At 41.1% G+C, this 22,505-nt stretch overlaps 1 protein-coding gene across 1 annotated transcript in view; it reads left to right on the forward strand.

Moving 5' to 3' along the window:
* The window catches only part of RAP1B (RAP1B, member of RAS oncogene family), a 56,366-nt gene extending 36,698 nt beyond the window's left edge, over nucleotides 1-19,668 (forward strand). Inside the window, exons 3-8 of the mRNA XM_075856923.1 lie at nucleotides 4,772-4,840; nucleotides 7,715-7,771; nucleotides 8,572-8,712; nucleotides 13,806-13,949; nucleotides 15,290-15,405; nucleotides 17,649-19,668. Of these exons, the coding sequence (XP_075713038.1) occupies nucleotides 4,772-4,840; nucleotides 7,715-7,771; nucleotides 8,572-8,712; nucleotides 13,806-13,949; nucleotides 15,290-15,376 (498 nt within the window). The 3' untranslated portion in view covers nucleotides 15,377-15,405; nucleotides 17,649-19,668. The remainder of the gene's footprint in view (nucleotides 1-4,771; nucleotides 4,841-7,714; nucleotides 7,772-8,571; nucleotides 8,713-13,805; nucleotides 13,950-15,289; nucleotides 15,406-17,648) is intronic.
* Nucleotides 19,669-22,505: the final 2,837 nt, after the last annotated feature.

Here is a 22,505-nt window from a genome sequence, read left to right on the forward strand (position 1 = left end):
AAATTTGTTTTTTCATTTTCACGGCCTAATTCCACTAAAGTCCACTGGGGTCAAAATGCTCACTATACCCCTCGATAAATTCCTTGAGGGGTGTGGTTTCCAAAATGGGGTCACTTTTGGGGGTTTCCACGGTTTTGGTATCTACAGGACGTTGCAAACGCGACATGGCACCGAAAATCAGTCCAGAAAAATCTGTGCTCCAAAATCCAAATGGTGTTGTTTCCCTTCTGATCCCTGCTGTGGGTCCAATCAGCAGTTTACAACCACATATGAGGTATTCCTGTAATCGGGAGAAGTTGCTTTACAAATTTTGTGGTTCTTTTTCTCCTTTATTCCTAGTTTTTTTCAGAAAAAAAAAGGTGGATTTTCATATTCATGGCTGAATTCCACTAAATTATGCAAAAAAACCTGTGGGGTCAAAATGCTAACTATACCCCTAGGAAAATTCCTTGAGGGATTGTGGTCACTTTTGGGGGGTTTCCACTGTTTTGGTCCCTCCAGGACGTTGCAAACACGACATGGCACCGAAAATCATTACAGCAAAATCTGTGCTCCAAAATCCAAATGGCGCTGTCGTGGGTCAAAACATCAGTTCATTACCACATATGGAGTATTGCCGTAATCGGGAGAAATGGCTTTACAAACGTTGTGGTTCTTTTTCTCCATTTATTCCTTTTAAAAATTCTAAGTTTTTTCAGAAAAAAGGTGGATTTTCACTTTTACAGACTATTTCCAATAAATTTAGCAAAAAAACCTGTGGGGTTAAAATGCTAACTATTCCCCTCGATAATTTTCCTGAGGGGTGTAGTTTCCAAAATGTCACTCTTGGGGGCTTTCCACTGTTTTGGCACCACAAGGCCTCTTCAAACCTGACCTGGTGCCTAAAATATATTCTCAAAAAAAGGAGGCCCCAAAATCCTCTAGGTGCTCCTTTGCTTCTGAGGTCCATGTTTCAGTCCAAGAGGCCACATGTGGGATATTTCTAAAAACTGTAGAATCGGGGTAATAAATATGTAGTTGCAATTTTTGGCTAAAACCTTTTATGGTACAAATTTTTTTTATTACAAATTAATTTTGGCAAAAAAAAATGAAATTTGTAAATTTCACATCTATTTTGCTTCAATTCCTGTGAAACGCCTAAAGGGTTAAACTTTTTGAATGCTGTTTTGAATACTTTGAGGGTTGCATTTTTTTTAAAATGGACTAATTTATGGGGAGTTTCTAATATAGATGGCCCTCAAAGCCACTTCAAAACTGTACTGGCCCTGTAAAAATCGCCTTTTGAAATTTACTTGAAAATGTGAAAAATTGGTGCTAAAGTTCTAAGCCTTGTAACGTCCTAGAAAAATAAAAGCACGTTCAAAAAACAATGCAAATATAAAGTAGACATATGGGCGATGTTAAGGGTATGTTCACACGCTGAGCCAAAAACATCTGAAAATACGGAGCTGTTTTCAAGGGAAAACAGCACCTGATTTTCAGACTTTTTTTGAGCAACTCACGTTTTTCGCCCCGTTTTCGCGCCATTTTTTCGGCCGTTTTTGGAGCTTTTTTTCAATACAGTCTGAGAAAACGGCTACAAAAACGCCCCAAGAAGTGTCCTGCACTTTTGACGAGGCTGTAATTTTACGCGTCGTCTTTTAACAGCTGTCAAACGACGACGCGTAAATTACAGGTCGTCGGCACAGTACGTCGGCAAACCCATTCAAATGAATGGGCAGATGTTTGCCGACGTATTGGAGCCGTATTTTCAGGCGTAAATCGAGGCATAATACGCCTCGTATACGTCTGAAAATAGGTCGTGTGAACCCAGCCTCACAGGTAACTATTTTGTGTGGTATTACTATCTGTCTTACAAGCAAATACATTTAAATTAAGAAAAATGCTAATTTTTACACATTTTCTCGAAAGTTTGGTGTTTTTCACAAATAAATACTGAATTTATCGACCAGAAGCAGTTGGCTCCGTACATTGCATAGTGGTAGTCTTAGCACTGCAGCTCTGCTCCTATTCACCTGAATAGGAGCAGAGCTGCAGCTGAGCCACTATTCTGTGACAGGAGCCAAAGTCTTCCGGCATGGACGTCGGGTGCCTGGTGGCCATAGGAGCAGCTGATCGGTGCGGGGTCCGGGTCTCGGACCCCCACAGATCATATACTGATAAACAATCCGGTGGATGGGTAATCAGTTGTCCGGTGGTGGACAACCCCTTTAAGAATTTTTACTGTTCCACATTCTTTAATCTTTGTGGCTGGCTTATCGCATTCTACTATGCCTCCCTAATGTATCTGGAACTTCTGTAATGACTGAAAAGGAAACACCGTAGGCAATTTAAAGTGAGGTGATAGTACTAGATCATACAAACGAAGTTCTATCCACCTCTGCGTCCCTTTTCTCACAATGCCGCATGTCTGCCACAAGCCATCTTGGTGGTTGTTGTCTGAGTAGCTTCGATGCAGAATCTTTCAGGACTCCTTTCTAGTACTACTGTACTCTAGTACTTCTATACTCCTGTGGTAAGTTTACATTTGACCCCTTTCTGGCTCCAGGGCTTGGGATCCTCTGTGCCCCCTTATAGCAATGCCCCTGCAATTAACCTAGCTGCAACTGTGGATATGCCACTGATCAAAGTAAAGATGATCTGTATTGATTTTAGCTTACATAGCCCGTTGGAAACACAATCCCCTTGTGTCCAATAATTGGACATACGGTAAATTTGCATATGAAAAATACACGTGTGTATATATTGCGTCGTTCACATCTGAAATTATGTATTTTTCAGTGAACCGGTCATTATTATTCATAAGTCTGTGAAGCTATATGAAATTAAGTGCATTAGTACAGCTAAGGCTCTGTTCACATCTGTGTTATGGCTTTCCATTGTTCTGCTCCATCATAGGAGCAAAACAAAGAAAAACGGGACGGACACCAGCAGAACCTGACAGAACCTATTGACAATAATAGGTTCTGTTGAGTTTTTGTCAGTGTCCGTCTATTTGCCAGACAAAATAGTTCAGCATGCTGCACTATTTTGTCCGTTAAATACTGGAATCGAGGCAGATGTGAACAAGCCCTCATTAAACTCTCTCTGTTCCATAGCCACGGTGTGCCTTTTTCTCTGATTCTGGATGGATTAATAACATATTGCTTATTACGTCTGCACTGCTAATGGGAAAGGGCAGATGTTGCACTGCTTCTTCCAGAGACATTTAGATAAGCTTAGAACAGTCTGTGACACCATTAATGGGAGAAGTGAGATTTCCTGTGTACTTAATCTGTTTGTACTAGTTTTCAAGGCCTCCTGGACGGAGTTCAATGGACGGCATAGTCAGTCCATTGGATAATACAAGACTATGACTCTGTAATGGGAAAAGTGGCACATAAGCTATTTATCACCCGCCACCTGCATCTGCTTCATGCAGCACAGTAATGGCTATTGTATGTTGTATAGAACAGAATGAGGGATATGGTTTCATAGAGTATTTAGTGTCTTCATTTACAAGTGTGCAACAAGCCTACGTAATGCTGTGCATCTAAATGTAAACTATTGTACTCTGTAGTCAGTCACTACAGGCCGGGAAAAGCTTGACTTGTGTTTTGTGGCATTTGGGCCTGTTTACATCTCATTTTTGTCCTTTTATAGTCCCAGTCCCGGAGTCCTCGGCTACTACTGGTGCTATGGCTGGGACTCCTTAGTTGAGAGCCCCTGACAGCACTGTCCATATATGGACAGTGACGTCAGCGGCTGCCCCATGGCCAGGCCAAGCGCTACCTGATGCTCTTCCTAGGGATTCCGGTCCTGGAGAAGCTCCCATGTTTAAAAAACATTTACCGCGCAATATAATAATTTATTTTTTTTTTTTTGCATGATCCTTCAGGATAAAATAGCACAGTATACTACATCAGTATAGATTCACACCTGTGTTCGGTTTTCCTTGGTTCTGCTCTGTCAGAGAAGCAGAACAATGGAAATATCGGAAGCGCCGTACCCGTTGCACGGCAGACCCGATCGGCAGCCAACGGAACTCATTGACTTTAATGGGTTCCGTCGAAGTTTCCATAGTTTTACTGGAAACCATAGCGTAGCATGCTGAGCTATTGTTTCAGGTATTTTCAGCTCCGGTATTAACGTAGCCTCCAACACAGATGTGAACTAGGCCTTATTCCCTCCTTTAATAAAAAGGTAAACCGATGTATACCAGCCTGATGAAGACTAAAAGGGACACTCCTTTGTCCATCTGTCTGGCTAATGGAGCTCTATGGACACATTTAGCATGTACGAATGATAGAAACGCGACTTGAACAGGCCTTCAAGTTAACAAAGTCCAAAAAATTGTCTGTTACCATGCTTACCGGTTTCATTTCTGTTATTAGGGTTATGTATGAAATCATCAGTAAGGCCCTGTTCACATCTGTGTTTGGCATTCCGTTCTGCTCCACCAAAGGGGCAGAACAATGAAAATGCCGGAATTGCAGGCTCCGATGAACAACTGAGACAATGGGTGCCCAACGTAACTTTAATGGTTTACGTCGGGAGTCTGTGGATTTACCGAACACAATAGTCCAGCATTCTGCGCTTTTGTTTCCGGTATTTTCTGTGGATACTGCGACGGAGGCCCCTAACGTAGCCTCCAACGCAGATGTGAACAGGGCCTAACAAAATTGGCAAAATTACTTACTCCAAATGTATTATTCCATTATGAAACTTTTCTTCCTCATGAAGTTTGCTTTTCCTATCCCTTGAATCACCTTTCTTGTTTTTGCTTTTACAGACTGTCCAGTTTGTCCAAGGGATTTTTGTTGAAAAATATGACCCCACAATAGAAGACTCTTACAGAAAGGTTAGCTATGATGATGACTACCTCTTAGTGTTTACTTTTTATTTTGTATGGCGCTGTAATACGGCACCAATAAAAGTGTCCTTACTGTACCTCTGTACGCCTTCAATTGCTATGCAGGTTTTTTTTTATTCAGTCAGAAAAGTTGTATCACACTGCTCACTTATATATACTTTTTTTTTGTAAGTCTCCATGTAGTATATTTGGAATTTATTATTAATTAGATCTGACTTGCATTATAATAGAAAGCAATACCTCAAGTCCTTTGATGTTCGCGCTACACAGTGACTTGAATTCTTATGCAGATGCGACTCGCTTTTGACTTTCTTTGTAGCCTTTTAGTGTGCTCAATGAATTCCACATATAGGTGTATTCTAATATTTTAATACATACGTGTTATGAAGAATTACCGCTTCATTTGTTTCCATTCAAGCTCCACTGCACAGATACAGTCAAAGTAGGAAAACATTCCTGTCAGCAGTTCCTGCAAAGTATTGCGATGGCCTTCCATAGCCTGCAGCTTTGGTGGGACAGTGCTTGTGCATCATTCTTACTGCAAGTGACATTTTATCCTTCCCCAAAATAAGCGTCATGTACAGTTGCTGGACATTAGCTAGACAGTAGTTGGCTTATGTAAGGACAAACCGTACCTAAACAAAAGTTTTTGTTTTCCATGTCACTTTATTAAGAAAAATATAAGGGATCTAAAATATTGCGATTTTCATACTGACTAGTCACTCTTACAGTAGGCTGACTATTCATCTTTTGTAGAGATCGCTTTTCATATCCTTATCACAGGGCAGCATTGCAATGAAGGGTAACACTTTGGGTGCCGAATAAAATGCGGTGAGCCGCGGTAGTGCCTGCACAGCCGAGAAATGCGCAGCAAAACTAAACTCTGTTTTACTGCGATTTGCGATAGGGTATTCAGCCGCATGGCCTCTATGGGTAAAGCTTATGGTTTCAGTGTGCTTAACCTGCACAATTCCAAATGATCCAAAAACCACCGCAACGTTTCTGGGCTCTGCGGCTTGGCCGCATAGTGTATTGGCTCCCTTAAACTGTTCAGCCGTAACACTAAAACCACTGACAGGTTAAATGAATAATGTTCATTAACAGCAGGTCTTGTTTGATGTTCCCGATATGCAGTAGTTAGTACCTACCAAAAGTGGTCCACGGAAGGACAACCGGTGAACCTGGCAATAGTCCTAGGCGCCCAAGGCTTATTAATGCATATGGGGAGCAAAGGTTACTTGTCCAGTCCGATCCCACAGAAGAGCTCCTGTAGGACACAATTGCTGAAAAAGTTAAAACTGGCTAGATAGAAAGGTGGGCATCAGAACTAGACCATGGAGAAATGGAAGAAGGTGGCCTGGTCTGAGGAATCGCTTTTTCTTATACATCATGTGGATGGCTAGGTGCGTGTCTCGCTTACCTGTGAAGATTGAACCAGAGTGCACTATGAGAGGAAGGCAAGCCAGTCGATGGCAGTGTGATGCTCTGGGCAATGTTCTGCGGGTAAACCATGAGTCCTGGCATTCATGTGGATGTTACTTTGGCATGTGCCAGTTACCTAAACATTGTTGCAGACCGAGTACATCCCTTCATGGCAACGGTATTCCCTGATGGCAGTGACCTCCTTCAGCAGGATAATACACCCTGCCACACTGCAAACATTATTCAAGAAAGGTTTGAGGAACATGACAAGGAGTTCTTGGCCTCCAAATTCTCAAGATCTCAATCCGATAGGATGTGCTGGAAAAACAAGTCCTTTCCCCATCTTGCATTTTACAGGACTTCTAGGATCTTCTGCTAACATCTTGTTGCCAGATACCATAGGACACCTTTAGAGGTCTCGTGGAGTCCATGCATTGATAGGTCAGAGCTGTTTTTGGTGACTCGAGGTGGACTCACCCAATATTAGGCAGGTGGTTTTAATGTTATTGCTGAGCGCTATGTATATATATAAAAAGCAAAGGATCGCACTATTGACAATAGGTGACGGAACATCTCATCTCCCCCCCTCCGTGCACAGTGACCTCTGTACAGGTCACCAGAGCATTACCTGAACACTCTCCCATAGGAGTCAATGGGTTGTTTTCTGACTGAGGTCTCTTATGCCTATGTGGCTGCTGTCAAGCAGATCTCTAACTGCTGTTCACAGCTCAGAGCAGCAGCTCAGGCAAGATGGCGTTCCACATAATCATATAAAGAAAAAATAAAATTCTTTAATCCGAAAGTAAAATCCGTTCTCCTTTAGTATGGTAGTGACCTGAGATGTTCTGGGATATAAAAGGAAGCGGACCTGGAAATAGGTAGTTTCTATTGTGGTGGTTGCTGTCTGCTAGTCATCTGCTTGTCTGCAGTGCAAGTTGTTTGAGCTCACGCAGAGTGAATGATATCTGCACTGCAGTTTCTTGAAAGCCAGGGTACCTAAAAAATGATGTTGTTCTCTTTCCCACACAGAAGTAAACGGTAGCAGAGATCTATCCTGGAAGACTGAGATTTTTCAATAGGAAGTTGCTCCTTATTCTGCAATATTTTATATGGAAGCTCATTGCATCCATGTGTTCAGTAAGGCCGTGTTCACAGTATTTGGGTGTGTTCTCAGTGTTTAAATCCCAACAGAATTCACTCACATTCCGCCAGAAATACATTTGAATAGAGTATTTTATACCGCGTTCACACTCAGGAAAATATCCGTACGGAACCTCTGTAAGCGAAGTACATTAAATGGTAATGTGTATTATCATTCATATTCCTCATCAGCATCTTTATATGGCACAGATTCGATATCTACACCTACACACCCATACTGACTTTGTAGGTTATATTTATCATGGGCTAACGTATATTTTTATCTTTTTGTTTTTACAGCAAGTTGAAGTTGACGGTCAACAATGCATGCTCGAAATTTTAGACACGGCAGGAACGGTATGTGTCACGTTTATCTCCTTTTTAATCCTCTAGGAAGTCGATGTAACAAAATGTCACAGTCCTGTTTGTAAACCGATCCTGCCGTCATGAAAAGTTTACTTAAATAATACCTTTTTGGTCGTCTACCTATTTGTGGTATTGATCTTAGTGATGACTGTGATAAAGGATATGGGTCTGGCAAACCGAACTGAATGCAAAAGATAAATATTAATGAAGTTCAACCTCATGTGGCCACATAGGGTAGTGAAAAAAGGGAGGATCCTATAGGGCGCTGCTGCGTGGCTGTAGTAGATAGTCAATGATGATAAGAAATGTATAAATAGATATTTATTGAAAACATAAGTGGCTATGCGTTTCAACGCTGAACTAGCGTCTTCCTCAGGCCTGAGGAAGACGCTAGTTCAGCATTGAAACGTGTAGCCACTTATGTTTTCAATAAATATCTATTTATACATTTCTTATTGACTATCTACTACAGCCACGCAGCAGCGCCCTATAGGATCCTCCCTTTTTTCACTACCCTATGTGTTCGAATTAGCGGTGACCGCTCGGTTTACCGGTTTTGGATCCTGGCAGCAGCACCAGTAGATTTACTCATTGCCTGTATCAAACCTCTACGTGGTGAGCATAACAAACTACATTCTCTACTCTTTTCTAGCCCTGTTGACCTGCACCATGTGGCACCGTGCTTTTTGCTTCTCTATTTATTAACCTCATGTGGCATCATGGAAAATGTTGGAACGTAATAATAAGACTGCATACTCTATTGTGTAACCTGTATTTTTATTCTTCTACAGGAACAATTCACAGCGATGCGGGATCTTTATATGAAGAATGGACAAGGCTTTGCATTAGTGTACTCCATAACTGCACAGTCTACATTTAATGATTTACAGGACCTCCGAGAACAAATCCTCCGAGTCAAAGACACTGATGATGTAAGTGCTATGCTGCTGACCGTTGGGGTGTAATAATCCCAAAGCTATCTGGGTCCTGCATATTTCAAAAGTGTTTGTCGCTGGGAGCCACATAAGCTTCATAGAAACTTGTTTTCACTCATGCGAATTTTATTCAGCATTCAAAATGATTAAGGCCAGAAAATGCCAATGTTCCTAACCGATACATAGGTACAAAAGGAAAGTGAACATGCTAGTAATTGCGATATCTTCCTCACTTAATGACTGCGCTTAGTCCGCCTGTCTATCCCGAACTGGTACAACATGTTCTGCGTCACACAGCCTACACACGGACTGCGATAATGGAATTCGTCCCGGATAGGTTTGGTCACACACCTTTTCATCCCCCTCTTTGGGGTGGATGCAAGTTACCACCAAAAGGATAGGCAGATATGTAGTGCCATCTTGCTTTATACCATCACATTACCACGTAATCCACGGCTCATCACTTGTCGTCATGTAACAACATTCTTCTATCACTTTCAGTAGTGGTGTCTTTCTACATATCTAACCTCTAAAGTCTGATCCATGTGTGAAGCTCCAGAACATTTCCTATATATCTTACTATATGTGTTACCCCTGTGTCGGCATTATATTTCACACCTCCTACACCATGTATTGCCTTTTTTTTCCTCTTATAACTTAGGTCTATAGAATTAGTGTAAAATGTTTGTATACCTAAAATATTTTCTTTTAGCACTGTATTAGGGGTTTGAGTTGCATTTGTTTTTCATATGTCCTGGTTAATGTAAAAAAACTTTGCAGCCTGCTATTGGGAGTATTTGTATACATTAGAATGCAGGTTGTATTGAGTTCACCTCATCTAGTGGGCACGAAGATATTCACATTTCACTCTGCAATTAGAACTTAAAGGGGTTGTCCAGGTTCAGAGCTGGTTTTTATGCTGATGACCTATAGGTTATCAGTATATGATCGAAGTGGGTCTTACACCCCGATCTCGGACCGATCAGCTGTTCCGGCTACCTCCGGCGCCGGAAGATATGCAGGGGTCAGGTCCGGAAGCAGAAGGCTCGGTTACAGTATAGAGGCTGTACTGCAGTACTTCAGCTACTCCTATTCAAGTGAATAGGAGCAGAGCCGCAGTTACTCATCACGGCCGTTATACAGTGGTTGGAGCCTTCTGCTTCTGGCACCGACCACTGTATTGGTTCTGGGGACAGCCGGAACAGCTGAACAGTGCGCTGTCCGGTTGTTGGCCCGCCACCCATCATATACTGATGGCCTTCCCTGTGGATAGGTAATCAGTAGAAAAAACCTTATGTCCTATTAGAGCATATAGACGTCGTAGAGGGACTGTTTCCGTTTCCCTGTGCTAGTCATCGGTTGGGCTCCCTGTGGTGGGCCCCCCAGTGATAATATATTATCTATCCTGTGGATGTATTTCATGGGATAACCCCTTTTAAGTTTCATATAAAGCAAATGTAGCCCAATCCAACAATAGTGTTTATTAGAGTTGTTTTAGGTATGTTTACAATGGGGTAAGTTTATTAAATACTCTACGGCAGTTTTCTGGCATAGAAAAGTCGCTGTCTGTGCAAAAATTTGCTTTTTGCTCAAAAATTGTAACTTTTTATTTTTAAGCTACCTCTACCACTTCTGAAAAAAGTGGACAGGGTTTATCAAAAAGGGGCAGGCCGCCCATGGCTCTACGCCAAAACCTACCGCAAATTGTAGCACAAATCTAGGGCAGCTATGGACTTGACTTTCTGGCACACAGCCAGAAATGCGCCTAATTTATTAAGAGGCGAGCGCCTTTAGTAAATCGGGTACAATTTCAGCATGTTTCAGGGAATATGAAACGCCGTTCTTAAACACCCCCCCCCCCCCCCCCCCCCCATGTCTTCAGTAAAGTTAATAAACACTTCAATTTCCAACAACACAGTATTCTACTTGAATTCACTTCACGGTTTTCTTCACACTTAGGCTAACTATTTTTATTCTTCAAACCAATACCTTTTTGTTCCCAGCATACCATTTTACAGTCTTATAGGATAGATATTTAACATGGAAACCAGACAACAAATATAATGGCCTGAAATGTGGACAAAACAACCTACGTTTGGCGCGCACCCTGCACCATGTGTAAGTGAGTGTGGCGCGCACCCTGTGTGAGTGTGTGGCGCGCACCCTGCACCATGTGTGAGTGTACACATTTTGGTTCTCAGTTGGTTTATTTCTAGAACGAATGAAACATTTAGATTTAATTTGTGTATTGTCACTTTGGTTTTTACATTATATCTAGTTAAAGATAGGATTGTACATGTACCACTAGAAGTCAATATACAGCAAATATGGCCTTCCTTTATGTTGTATAACTGCAGATCATGTACTGTTCATCTGTATATCTGCGTAGTTTTCCCTGCAGTATCCTTTCAGCTGGCCTTCTCTTCTCAAACTCAAAATTTGCTAACAAAGGTCACGTCATCTGTTTTAATTCCTCTTCAGCATATTTCAGCAAGGACTTTTGGGTGTGACCTATTTAACAAAAGATTGGCTTGACTGACAAGTCTGAATTCATTACTGCCCAGCATATTCTCTCTTCTGGTCTGCACCCAAGCACTGTGTGGGAGGAACTACTTCATCTTTTTTTCTCCATATTGATGAGATTTACTTCTCTGCAGTTCTATTCAAGCTTACCTTAAAGTATATAAGGATTTTCCACTTTGTTGCTCATAGCCGCTTTGTACATAGAGCATTATATTGCTAGAATTTTAATACTCACAGAAAAGCCACTTTATTATCGGAGTGCAATACAAAAAAAAAGCAACGTTAATAATTGTGTTTACATTGAACAGGAGGTGGCATGTCTCTCACATCATACCCTTTAAGCCATATTGCACATGAACTCGTTCTGTAGTCATCGATAGTTAGAAATGTCGGACTGGTCCTTGGTCTTTCTATAGCGAGCCTTTTACATTTGTCGTAGTTTCCCAAGAAGTCATAAAGGACTGTTATTTTCCTACATGATCAGTTTAACTAGTGTTGCCACATCCTCTCATAAGCACATTGAATATGCACAGAGCTGTTCTTGTTGATATAGTTTTTATTTCTTAGGGCCTGTTCACATCAGCATTGGGCTTCCGTTCATTGGTTCCGTTTGACCTTTCCATCGAAGGAATGAATGGAAACGATAGCTTCTCTTTGCATTACCGTTGATTTTCAATGGTAATACTTCCGTTGCAGTTGGTTTCCGTTTGTTTCCATTTCATATGGTTTCCGTGTTTGACGGAAACCTTAGCGTAGTCGACTACATTATTGTTTCCGCAAAAAAACTGGAACTTCACGGAAACTAACTGCAACGGAAGCATTAACATTGAAATTAACGGTAATGCAAACAGAAGCTATGGTTTCCATTAGGCTTGCAGTTCATCATGTCCTTCGATGGAAAGGTCGAATGGAAGCCCAACGCTGACGTGAACATAGCCTTAGTATTGTTAAATGTACATATTAACACACAAAATGAAAAATATATTTTTGTTAACGTTACATATTGTGATAAGCGAGGTGTATGTCTGTCTGCTCTTCGCTACAGAGAAACTAGTACCCTATATAATTCCTTTTTGTGTAAGAGTGAATGTGTTATAGGAGCGAGCAGTCGCAGGGAAATCAAATTCCCCATGGCTGCTTTTCTAGCACCTTTTGCATTGCCTGTATTCTATAATGGAGAGCACTGAAGAGCTGTTGCAATGTACGGTCATGACAACCCCTTTCCTTTCTCCTGTCACAAACTGCACCCACCTTTTTCAGACATGTACATCAGTTGGGAATTATATTAAACTATGCCCTCATCATATCTCTCCTAGACTACTACAATATCCTCCTTCGAGGCCTCCCCTCTAACACTCTTGCACCCTCGAATTCATCCTTCACTCCACTGCCAGATTAATCCACCTTTCTCCTCGTTCCTCTGTGTATCTCCTTTTGCCAGTCCCTTCACTGGCTACCTGTTGCCCAGTGACGTCATTTCAAAATACTAACAATGACGCGCAAGGCTGTTCACAACCTGTCCCCTCCATTCTGCCCTAATCTCCCGATACGTGCCAACATTTAATCTCCAGTCCTCACAAGACTTTGTTTTGCTCTGCTCTAATCTGCTCCTCTCATCGTCGTCTTTTAAGATTTCTCCTGTGCATCCTTCATACTGTGGAACTCTCTGCCCCAACACATCAGACTCTCCTACCATCCAAACCTTCAAAAGCAACCTGAAAAGCTACCTGTTCAGATAAGCTCACAGCCTACAATAACCCTGATGCCACTACTCTACCGGATGAAGCGCTTCTACCCTACTGTCTCCTTCCCTTTTCCCTTGTAGAATGTAAGCCCTAACGGGCAGGGTCCTCTCTCCTTCTGTACCAGTCGGTCATTCAGTAAGCTCATGTTTATTGCTCTTGTTGTTTTTATCGTCATGTTATGTATTTAAACCTTTCTGTATTTCACATGTAGAGCACCTTGGAAGTGAATGGTGCTCTAAAATAATATGGGGCTACCTTTTATATTTAACAAAAAGTTGTTAAGTCTAAAATATATTTTAGATCTGGACTGGTTTTTCCTGCACTGCAAATATTTCTTAATATACAAGGCAGTGACAACAATAGACCGCATGGTTAGCCTAACCACTTAGCATCTCTTTCATATTAATAGGAATACTCTGTATCCATGCTACTTTATACTTCTTGTTGAATGTCCTTCGCAGCCGCCTTTGCATGCAAGTGCAGATTCCTCGCTAAGACTATATGCCAAGTATGGGGGATGTAATCTCTTGGCCTTCTGATACTTTTTATATTTGCATATGACCGTAAAGGAAGCAAAAGTCAAGTTTTTTATGTGCAGTGATCTAGATCAATACGTAAATCCCTGCTAAAAACCAATTCTGTAACTTTCTTATATTACCTGTATGGCTTCCCTCTCTAAGAAGGGACTTGAGCTATGTATGTAAGCTGAACTTTTTAGATCAGAGAGCATCTAACCAGTAAACCTAGTCTGGACTTGTGTGGTCTACTATGATGCTGTAAACATTGTAAGGTGGAATTTCTAACCAGTGTTCTAATGTCTAGGTGCCGATGATTTTGGTTGGGAACAAATGTGACTTGGAAGATGAAAGGGTTGTTGGCAAGGAACAGGGGCAAAATCTAGCAAGACAGTGGAACAATTGTGCATTCCTGGAATCTTCTGCTAAGTCCAAGATTAATGTCAATGAGGTAGGTTTAATTCTGTCTTTATAGTGAATTATGTTCGAGTTTTGATGTGTTCTCATAAGGTCGTCATTCCCTAATGAGCATAATTTACCATCTGTCAAAAACCTGCAATAAAAAATATAACTTGTCCAGAGTAATCCGTATACCTGTACTAGGCCAAATACTGCAGCTCAGTTGGTGGATTAAGCTATTAATAAGCATCCAGTTTGGCTTTCCTTGTACGGTCTTCTATTGGTTATCTTCTGTTCATATACAGTGCTGTGAAATGTATTTGTCCAATTTCTTCCATTTTTGCATATGTTTCAGATCATCAAACTACTTTTAATATTCGACAAAGATTACCCAAGTAAACACAAAATGCTTTTTTTAATTATTTCATTTATTGAAGGAAAAATGCTGTACAGCTCTACCTGCCCCTATGTGAAAAAGAAACTGCACCCTCAGCTACTAAATCAACCAGTTAACCAAATTCAATTGACAACCAATTTCACTAGCCACATTCAGTCATGATTACTGCCAGACCTGTTGAATCTAAACATCCCTTAAATAGAAGCTGTCTGGCAATGTGAAACAGGCTACAGGGTCCCAGAAAACTGCACACGATGCCACGTTCTAAGGAGATTCAAATACAGATGCCAAGCAAAGTCATTGAAATCTACCAGGGTTACAAAGCCATTGCTAAGGCTCTGGGATTCCAGCGAACCTCAGCGAGAGAAATTATCCACAAGAAAAATCTTGGAACAGTGAACATTCCCAGTCACATCAACGAATGTAGACGATTCCACAATAAGAAAGATATTGGGCAAAAATGACATCTGTGGGAGAGTTGTAAGGCGCAAACCACTGCTGACCAAAAGGAACACACAGGATCGTCTCGCATTTGCCAAAAAACCTCTAGGTGACCCCCAAGACTAACAATTAATGTTGTCTATCTTATATATTAAAATTAGTTGGATCATCTGAAGCCTTTAAATCTGACAAATAAGCAAAAATAGAAGAAAACTGACGAGGGTCAAATAATTTTTCACAGCGCTGTGTATCTACTTAGTCCAATAAAGATTATCTTGATTTTGATAGCATTGCATGCAAGTAAAACTTTTGCTCTATTTTAATTGCTTTGAGAAAAAATATCCAAAAAAACACAAACTTAAGATGAGTCCATGTTTGAAAGTGCGACAATACATATAAAAGCCTGCGGTGAATAAGGAATCTTTATAAACTTACATACTGCTTATACCATACCACTAACCCTAAGCATAGTGAACTCAATCCAGTTCTTGTATGTATTTTTCCCTGTGAATTAATTTATGCTCTCCTTACATTTGGAATGTTTCCATTCACAGATTTTTTATGATCTTGTGCGACAAATTAACAGAAAAACTCCTGTACCGGGCAAGGCACGCAAAAAGTCAACATGTCGGCTGCTTTAATACACAGATGTGCTGTAGCTCTGAGCCAGGTAAAAGTTCACATATTTTGTATATAAACTCTCATCAATTTAAACAATGGACTCCAGATAGAGTATGGACATCCTACTATCCTTTCAGGTCTATATTCTTCTCCTTGGGGGCAATTACTTAGTGCTGACTTAGTAAAGATATTCTACTTAGTTTGTCAACCCAGTGGCTGAATGGACTTGAAGTGATAGCCAATTTCCCTATCCAGATCTACCTCCGCCATATTTTAATGTTATACAAACGTCATGTACTCATCAGTTGGACAATAAGGCCTTCATACGCATCTGTGGTTGTAAAATTTGGTCTGACAGTAATGACACGTAGATTTTGATCCTTGTGACATCCATCTCCTCTAATAGGGCATGTGGAAATGGGATGTCTGAAGCTGGTCATACACATTAGATGTATATCGGCTGAACCCGCCGAGTTTGAGTGACCGGCCAAACCTCTAATTTGTATTGCAGCGTCCCGGACCAGCAGACATATATGGGAGAGTCAGGAGGAATAGCTGTCGGCCAAACGATTGTTTGTCCAACATCTATAAAGAGCGTATGGCCTGTCTAAATGATAACCTGTTGCTCATGTATTTCAGAGAAACTAACATACATACTCCCTGCACTTTGGTATAGCTGAATGTGTCCATCATCTGATGAAAACAATGACTGGATGAGCACTCTAGTGACTCCTTATTAATCATTCTGTGCTTGTTTGTAAGGTTATTTAATGCATGTACAGGTCATTACGAGCTGCCAATCTGCATTTCATGAGTGTGAACAATTTGTCTGGTTTTACATTATACCTTCAGCTTAAAGGGAGAAGACTGCTTTACCGTTAGCCGAAACGGCACTTTTTTTATTTGGCCAATAGCGGCTAACAGACTATAACTATGAGTACACTGTATGCATATCCTCTCAGCAGTGATTGATGCCCGCCATGTATACATGCAGATACACTTGTAGGAGGGGTGAGGGAAGCGCTCTCACTCATGAATACATCGTACTTATACCTATTAGTCCACTGTATTCTTTGTCACCGGCTATTAGCTGAATATTTATTTGTGCCATTTAGGCGAACAGTAGATTAGACTTGCCTATGTAATATGCTGCCCTTTATCATGGTCGCAAAGTATTAAGACAGATCAGCGTAAACATTTTATAGGAATCCTTTTAATCCCTTCCCTCATTACTATCCCAACTATGCAACATTTTCTTGTATGTTCTTGGGGTGAAAATCGTTAAAGGCAATATTGAAATTACTAGAGCATTTAATGCAGGGCCGGCTCCAGGTTTATGTGGGCCCTTGGGCGACACAGACTTAGTGGGCCCCTTTGCGGGGGAACTCGCGGCAGCAGTACAGTGGCAGAAAACGTTGTGCCCCCATATAGAAGTTAGGCCCTCATTTTGCACACCCATATATTTAGTGCCCTCTGTAGATAGTGCCGCAGTTCCCCCTGTAGAATGTGCCACACAGCCCCCCACCTAGGTAGTGCCACACAGCCCCACCCTCCCTTGTGGTGCCACGCCAACCCCCCTCCTTGTAGATGGCACCATTGGGGCTCCCTCTAGGAGTGGAATGCCCAGCCAGAGCATTGCCGACGCTCTGGCTGGTGATTCCTCTACAGGAGGAGCCTGACTTCACTATCCATGTATGGGTAGTGATGTCAGGGGCTTCTTCGTCAGCAAAGCTCTGGCTGGGAATTCAGCTCCAGGATGTTCCACTGACTTCACTATATAGGAATTCATAGTTTGCTGTGGTTTTTCCATACAGTTGGACACTGCGCAGTGTACATTTTTTTAAATATGTGGACCTGGACGGTGCCTGGGGGAGGGTTAGGGAAAGGTTTTGTATGCTATGTTTTGCATTGTCTAATTTTGAAACTCCAATAAAAAAAATATGTGATTTACAAAAAAAAAATATGTGGACCTGTAGATTATGTATACCACCATATGGATCAGGAGATTTTCCTGGCATATATGGCGATCGTAGACACTAAACATGATGTGTACGTATACATTTTAATGTAACGTCTATAAAACCTAACGGTAGGTGACAATGGCCGTTGTATTAAATTTAGAGCAGCCGAAAGCTTGCCTTGTGCAACCCCTCAATCAATTGTCTGCACTAGTTTTATATTGGAGGGCAATCTGTCTTCTTGGTTTGGAGTTCTCACTTGTACAGATTGTACATCACAAACCAGCTACATCTCTGTAAATGGTGTACTCACTAATTCTGTCTCTTGTTTCAGGTCTGAAGAACTGTTGTCTAACAACAGTGCCAGCATTCCAACTCCAATTATCCTGTCAACAACTCCAATGGACTTTCCTGTGGTGGTACCCTTTGCTATATGGATGGAAGTTGCAAGTTCAGATTGTGCACCATCAGATCCCCTCCTAAAGTCACAAGAAAGATGCCTGCTTTGAGATGTTCTTTACGTATGCAACTGGGAACAACAGAGCCCACATCCAGTATTACTGTTAACAGAGACATTGTTCACTCAGCAATGTTTTCACACGTCCAAAAACGTGTACTGTATTCTTTCACACGCCCTTCCTTTCTATCGGAGTGTACAATGAAAAGCACCACTATTTTAGCTTACTAAACGAGAAAGTCCAAAGAGCTCCTCTATAGACTACTCCCGATGACCTTGCATCTTTGGTATTTGTAACTTCTTGTAACTATATATATTTTTTCCTTCCTTTAAAGAAATACAAGAGCAGCATCTATTGTGTTGCACAAAGTGTTTCTCACGACTATGGTTTTTGCCTTTCTTCCTTCATTCATTTTTAGGGAATCCTGTGGAGACTTGTATTGCACCTGTCTGGAGGCAGAGGAGTCATTACAATAAATGTATTTCTCATAGTCTGTCTTGGTTGAACATTCTGCCTTTTGAGATCTCTTTGGAGGGACATTTATCTGTTGCTTTCTTTTTATTACTCCAGTGTTTCCATTTCCCCACTCTTTAAATAGGGACAATTGTTTATAGATGTGTAATACGTGGGGGTCTACAACAAGTGTATATTTTAAGAGTTCTTTTTTTTATGATTTATCAATATTTTGTAAATCATTTCCATGCTTCTGCAGCTGTAGATTCTCACTGTGAGCCCTTGTCTTTCCCCTTGCTTGCTCATGCATATGTAATACCAAATAATACAGATTTAGTACCTTTTCCTGTCAGTGGTGGATTCCCATGTGTATTGTTTTGGTTGCGTTGTTAAATGGTGGAAGAGTCCAGTGGATGTGAATGTGGGACGTAGTTTTAAATCCTGTGTTATCGGTCACAAGGCCTGCGTTGCAGTAATCCATTTTTTTTTTGCTGGTTTATTTATCAATGCCTTGTTGTTTTGTATGCATTAACGTGTGGGTGTAAAAATTGTGTATATATCCAGCAGGGAACCACAGTAACTCAATTGACCAACCTAATGCTACAACTGCTTTATGGTGGCCAAATGTAAACTTAAAAGCCTTAAATAAAGTGGTGCAATTTTGTATAACTTAGCATCCGTTCAATAAATTTGCATTGCCATGCAAGGGCTCTCATGATGAGTATCTGCCACTTTAGTGCTTTTTACGAACGCCACTCGTGAACTCTGGCATCACTATAGTGCACCGCATACACTCTGCAGCCTCCCCCTCTTATGTGCCAATTTGGAGAGACGTGGTGTAGGGCCCTCCAGTGTCACGGCCGGTTCTACAAAAATGATACATATTATCAAAGTCAATTTAGTTCTTTGTTCTGGAAGGTACATATAGCAGTATGAAAAACGTGGCACCGCTTGAAAAAAAATCACATATGGCAATGAAAGCATAACCAATTTCATGAATTTCTTGAGTTGACTTGCAGGTGTTTTTGTTCACATTGTGCATTAAAGGTTAATTATCTCACCATTTTCTTTCTGCTTATTTTGTTCAGGCAGCAAACTGAAGGATATAGTCGGCTGAGGAAAAAAACTCCATTACTTCTGTTTGCTTTGCCACAGTGGCAGCCTGCTCTCTAACTCTCCTTTTCCCACCGCTTACAGACCATGTTTGTTTTCGCCCCTTCCGAATTGACATTTGAACTCGGCTTATGCACAGATGGAAATAAATACTGTACTTTCTTGTATGAAAATTTGTCTCATGATCTTCTAACTGAAAGGCTGTGGCATGTACACATCAGTTCTGTTTACTAGCTCCATCAGTAACTAGCCACAACATATGTCTGAATCTGTAGTGTCTGTTATAAGCAGAGTCTCATATTTACCAAAATAAAATGCATTTGGATTTAATGTGCAATTTATTAATGTATCATCAGGATTGGTATTGGCGTAAATATCCCAGTCTATAATTCCCGTTTTACAATGAAGGGTAATCACAAAGATAGTTTTAGGAGCCCCTCCTAGCAAAGTAACTTTAAAGTGTAAAACCCCAAAACTGTTCATGTTTTATATTTTTATTTATTTTTATGGCTCCAATATATTCTGCAGCACTGGACAGAAATTGTGATCACTCATCAGTCCCTGTCCCTATTGGGGCTCTCAACTTAAATTCCACATTAGGCCCCATGCACACGACCGTATTTTTCATCTGTAATTACGGACCCATTCATTTCTATTGGCCATGGACACCTTTTTGTATTTTTCTGGATGGGTGTCCGTGCTGAAAAAATTATAGAACTTGTCCTATTCTTGTCCGTAACTACGGCATGGAAGCTCCCATAGAAGCTTCTATGGAGTCAACATTGGTGACCTAATTTGCAGCCTCCATTTTTTTTTTCACGGATCCTTATATACGGATCAAATACAGATACGCTACGGGCCATAATTGCGGATAGCGTTTCGCATATACCGATAAGTTGCGGATGGCCATGAAACTGTTTCGGGATAGATGAAAATATGGTTGTGTGCATGGGGACTATTGCAAGCATTTTCAACCCACTGACAATGGGTTGAGACTTAAAAAAATGCCAACTGCTTTGAGCCTGAAATCCTCAGGTAGTTGTGACCTTTCTCGTGCAGCCTAGGAGAAGGGCCAACAGGGCGAAAGATGTTTGACCACTGAAAAACATCACCTGGAGTTTCTGGGACACTAAAAATCACATTTGGGGCAATGTCCTAAAAACTTGCCTCGCACGCTAATATAATACAGGTTACAATTTACATTAAAGGGCTCATCTGCACAGCTGTATTGCTCTATACAAGCTTCCCAGTTGTACAGAGCTGTAATAAATACATCACCTACAAGTCTATGGGAGCTTTAATACATCACCTATAGATGGCAATATAGAAGTTCTAGGGTGTGGCTGAGGACCATAATATAGCCATGCTTTTCATAGACTAGATCTTTTTTTGGATTAGTAGAACACACTTTTACGGTATGTTTGACCTGTTTCTTTGAAATAATACTGCAAGCAAAGCCACAGGACATGTCCATGTGCTTGACAAGACCTCCTGTCTAGATGATTTTATGGAACAGCTTACAGAATTGACATACTTTCAGCCTAAGGCCATGTTCAGATGTGGCGGAATTTTTCCGCTGCAAATGTTGCTGCAGATTTGGGGCAATTACGCAACGAATCTGCAGCAACATTTGCATATTTGACAGGTAATTCCGACGTTGCAGATATCACAGCGGACTTTCCACAGATTTCAGTTTTTGCATTGCAAAGGCTGAAGACCACAGTGAAATTCCGCTTCTCCGCAATGTAATGAGCATGCTGCGGAGGGAAAATTCTGCACCGCAGCCTGATTTCCGCACCGTTATTTTCCGCAACGTCTGAACTAAGTTTTCCTAAAAATGTATAGAAACAAATGTAAAAAAAACAGCTGCTGCAGACTGTCCGCAGCGGAATTCAGTACCCATTCCGCCATGTCTGAATGTGCCCTAAATGTATTTGCAGTTATTGAGGATTGAACAGTTTTGCAGTGCCTCTGTCCCTTGGTGAAAGACTTTCAGTTGAAAACACTCATTATGCAAACCATAACATGCATTCTTGGTTAACAATGAGAGAACTTTTTGTTTTTTTTCTGGGGTTGATTCTCTTTAAAGGGAACCTGTCATGTTGAACATTGTCCTATCTGCAGGCTGCATGTTATAGAGCAGGAGAAGCTGAGCAGATTAATATATAGTTTTGTGTGAAGAAATTAAGTATAACTTGTAATCTACTCATTTAAATCCCTGTTTATTCTTAGGGTATGTGCACACGATAACTGCATTTACGTCTGAAATTACGGAGCTGGTTTCAGGAGAAAACCGCTCCGTAATTTCAGACGTAATTGCATGTACTCGCGTTTTGCGAGGCGTCAATTACGACCGTAATTTGGAGCTGTTCTTCATTGGAATCAATAAAAAACGGCTCAAATTACGTCTCAAGAAGTGTCCTGCACTTCATTTGACGAGCCGTCTTTTTTACGCGCCGTCGTTTGACAGCGACGCGTAAATGACAGGTCGTCGGCAAACCCATTCAAATGAATGGGCAGATGTTTGCCGACGTATTGGAGCCGTATTTTCAGACGTAAATCGAGGCATAAAACGCCTCGTTTACGTCTGAAAATAGGTCGTGTGAACCCAGCCTTAGTCAGAGTCCAGTGGGAGGTCCTACTCAGTGATTGACCGCTTTCTCTGTATGCACTCTCATGCATGGAATACTGTCATACCCTGAGTAGTACTGCCCACTGGACTCAACCCTAGAATGAGGCGGAATTAAAATGCAATAATAATTTATACTGAATCATTTCCAACAAAACTATAACTCAATTTGCTGAGCTCCTCTTGCTCTATAACATTTAGTTACTTCTGAAAAACCAGTCATATTGGCATGGATTCTGCGGCACATCTGACGTGATTTTTGTATATCCAACAACAGTACATTAGATCTTCACGACTGATTCATTCAAAGTGGATTGTAATGTAGGAGCCAACCCGTAGCAGACAGCAGTATTGAGGTCAGTATTTTGCATCTGTATTTGTAAACCAAAACAAGGAGTAAAAAATAAACCAGGTATAATGGAAAGATTTGTATCTCTTCTGTGTTTTGGACTGCCTACTGGTTTTGGCTTCCAAATATTGATGCAATATACTGACCTATATACTGTTGTGTGAAAGAGGCCTAATTGGTAGTATTTAC

Source organism: Rhinoderma darwinii, chromosome 3, assembly GCF_050947455.1.
Source record: "Rhinoderma darwinii isolate aRhiDar2 chromosome 3, aRhiDar2.hap1, whole genome shotgun sequence".
NCBI lineage: Eukaryota > Metazoa > Chordata > Amphibia > Anura > Rhinodermatidae > Rhinoderma > Rhinoderma darwinii.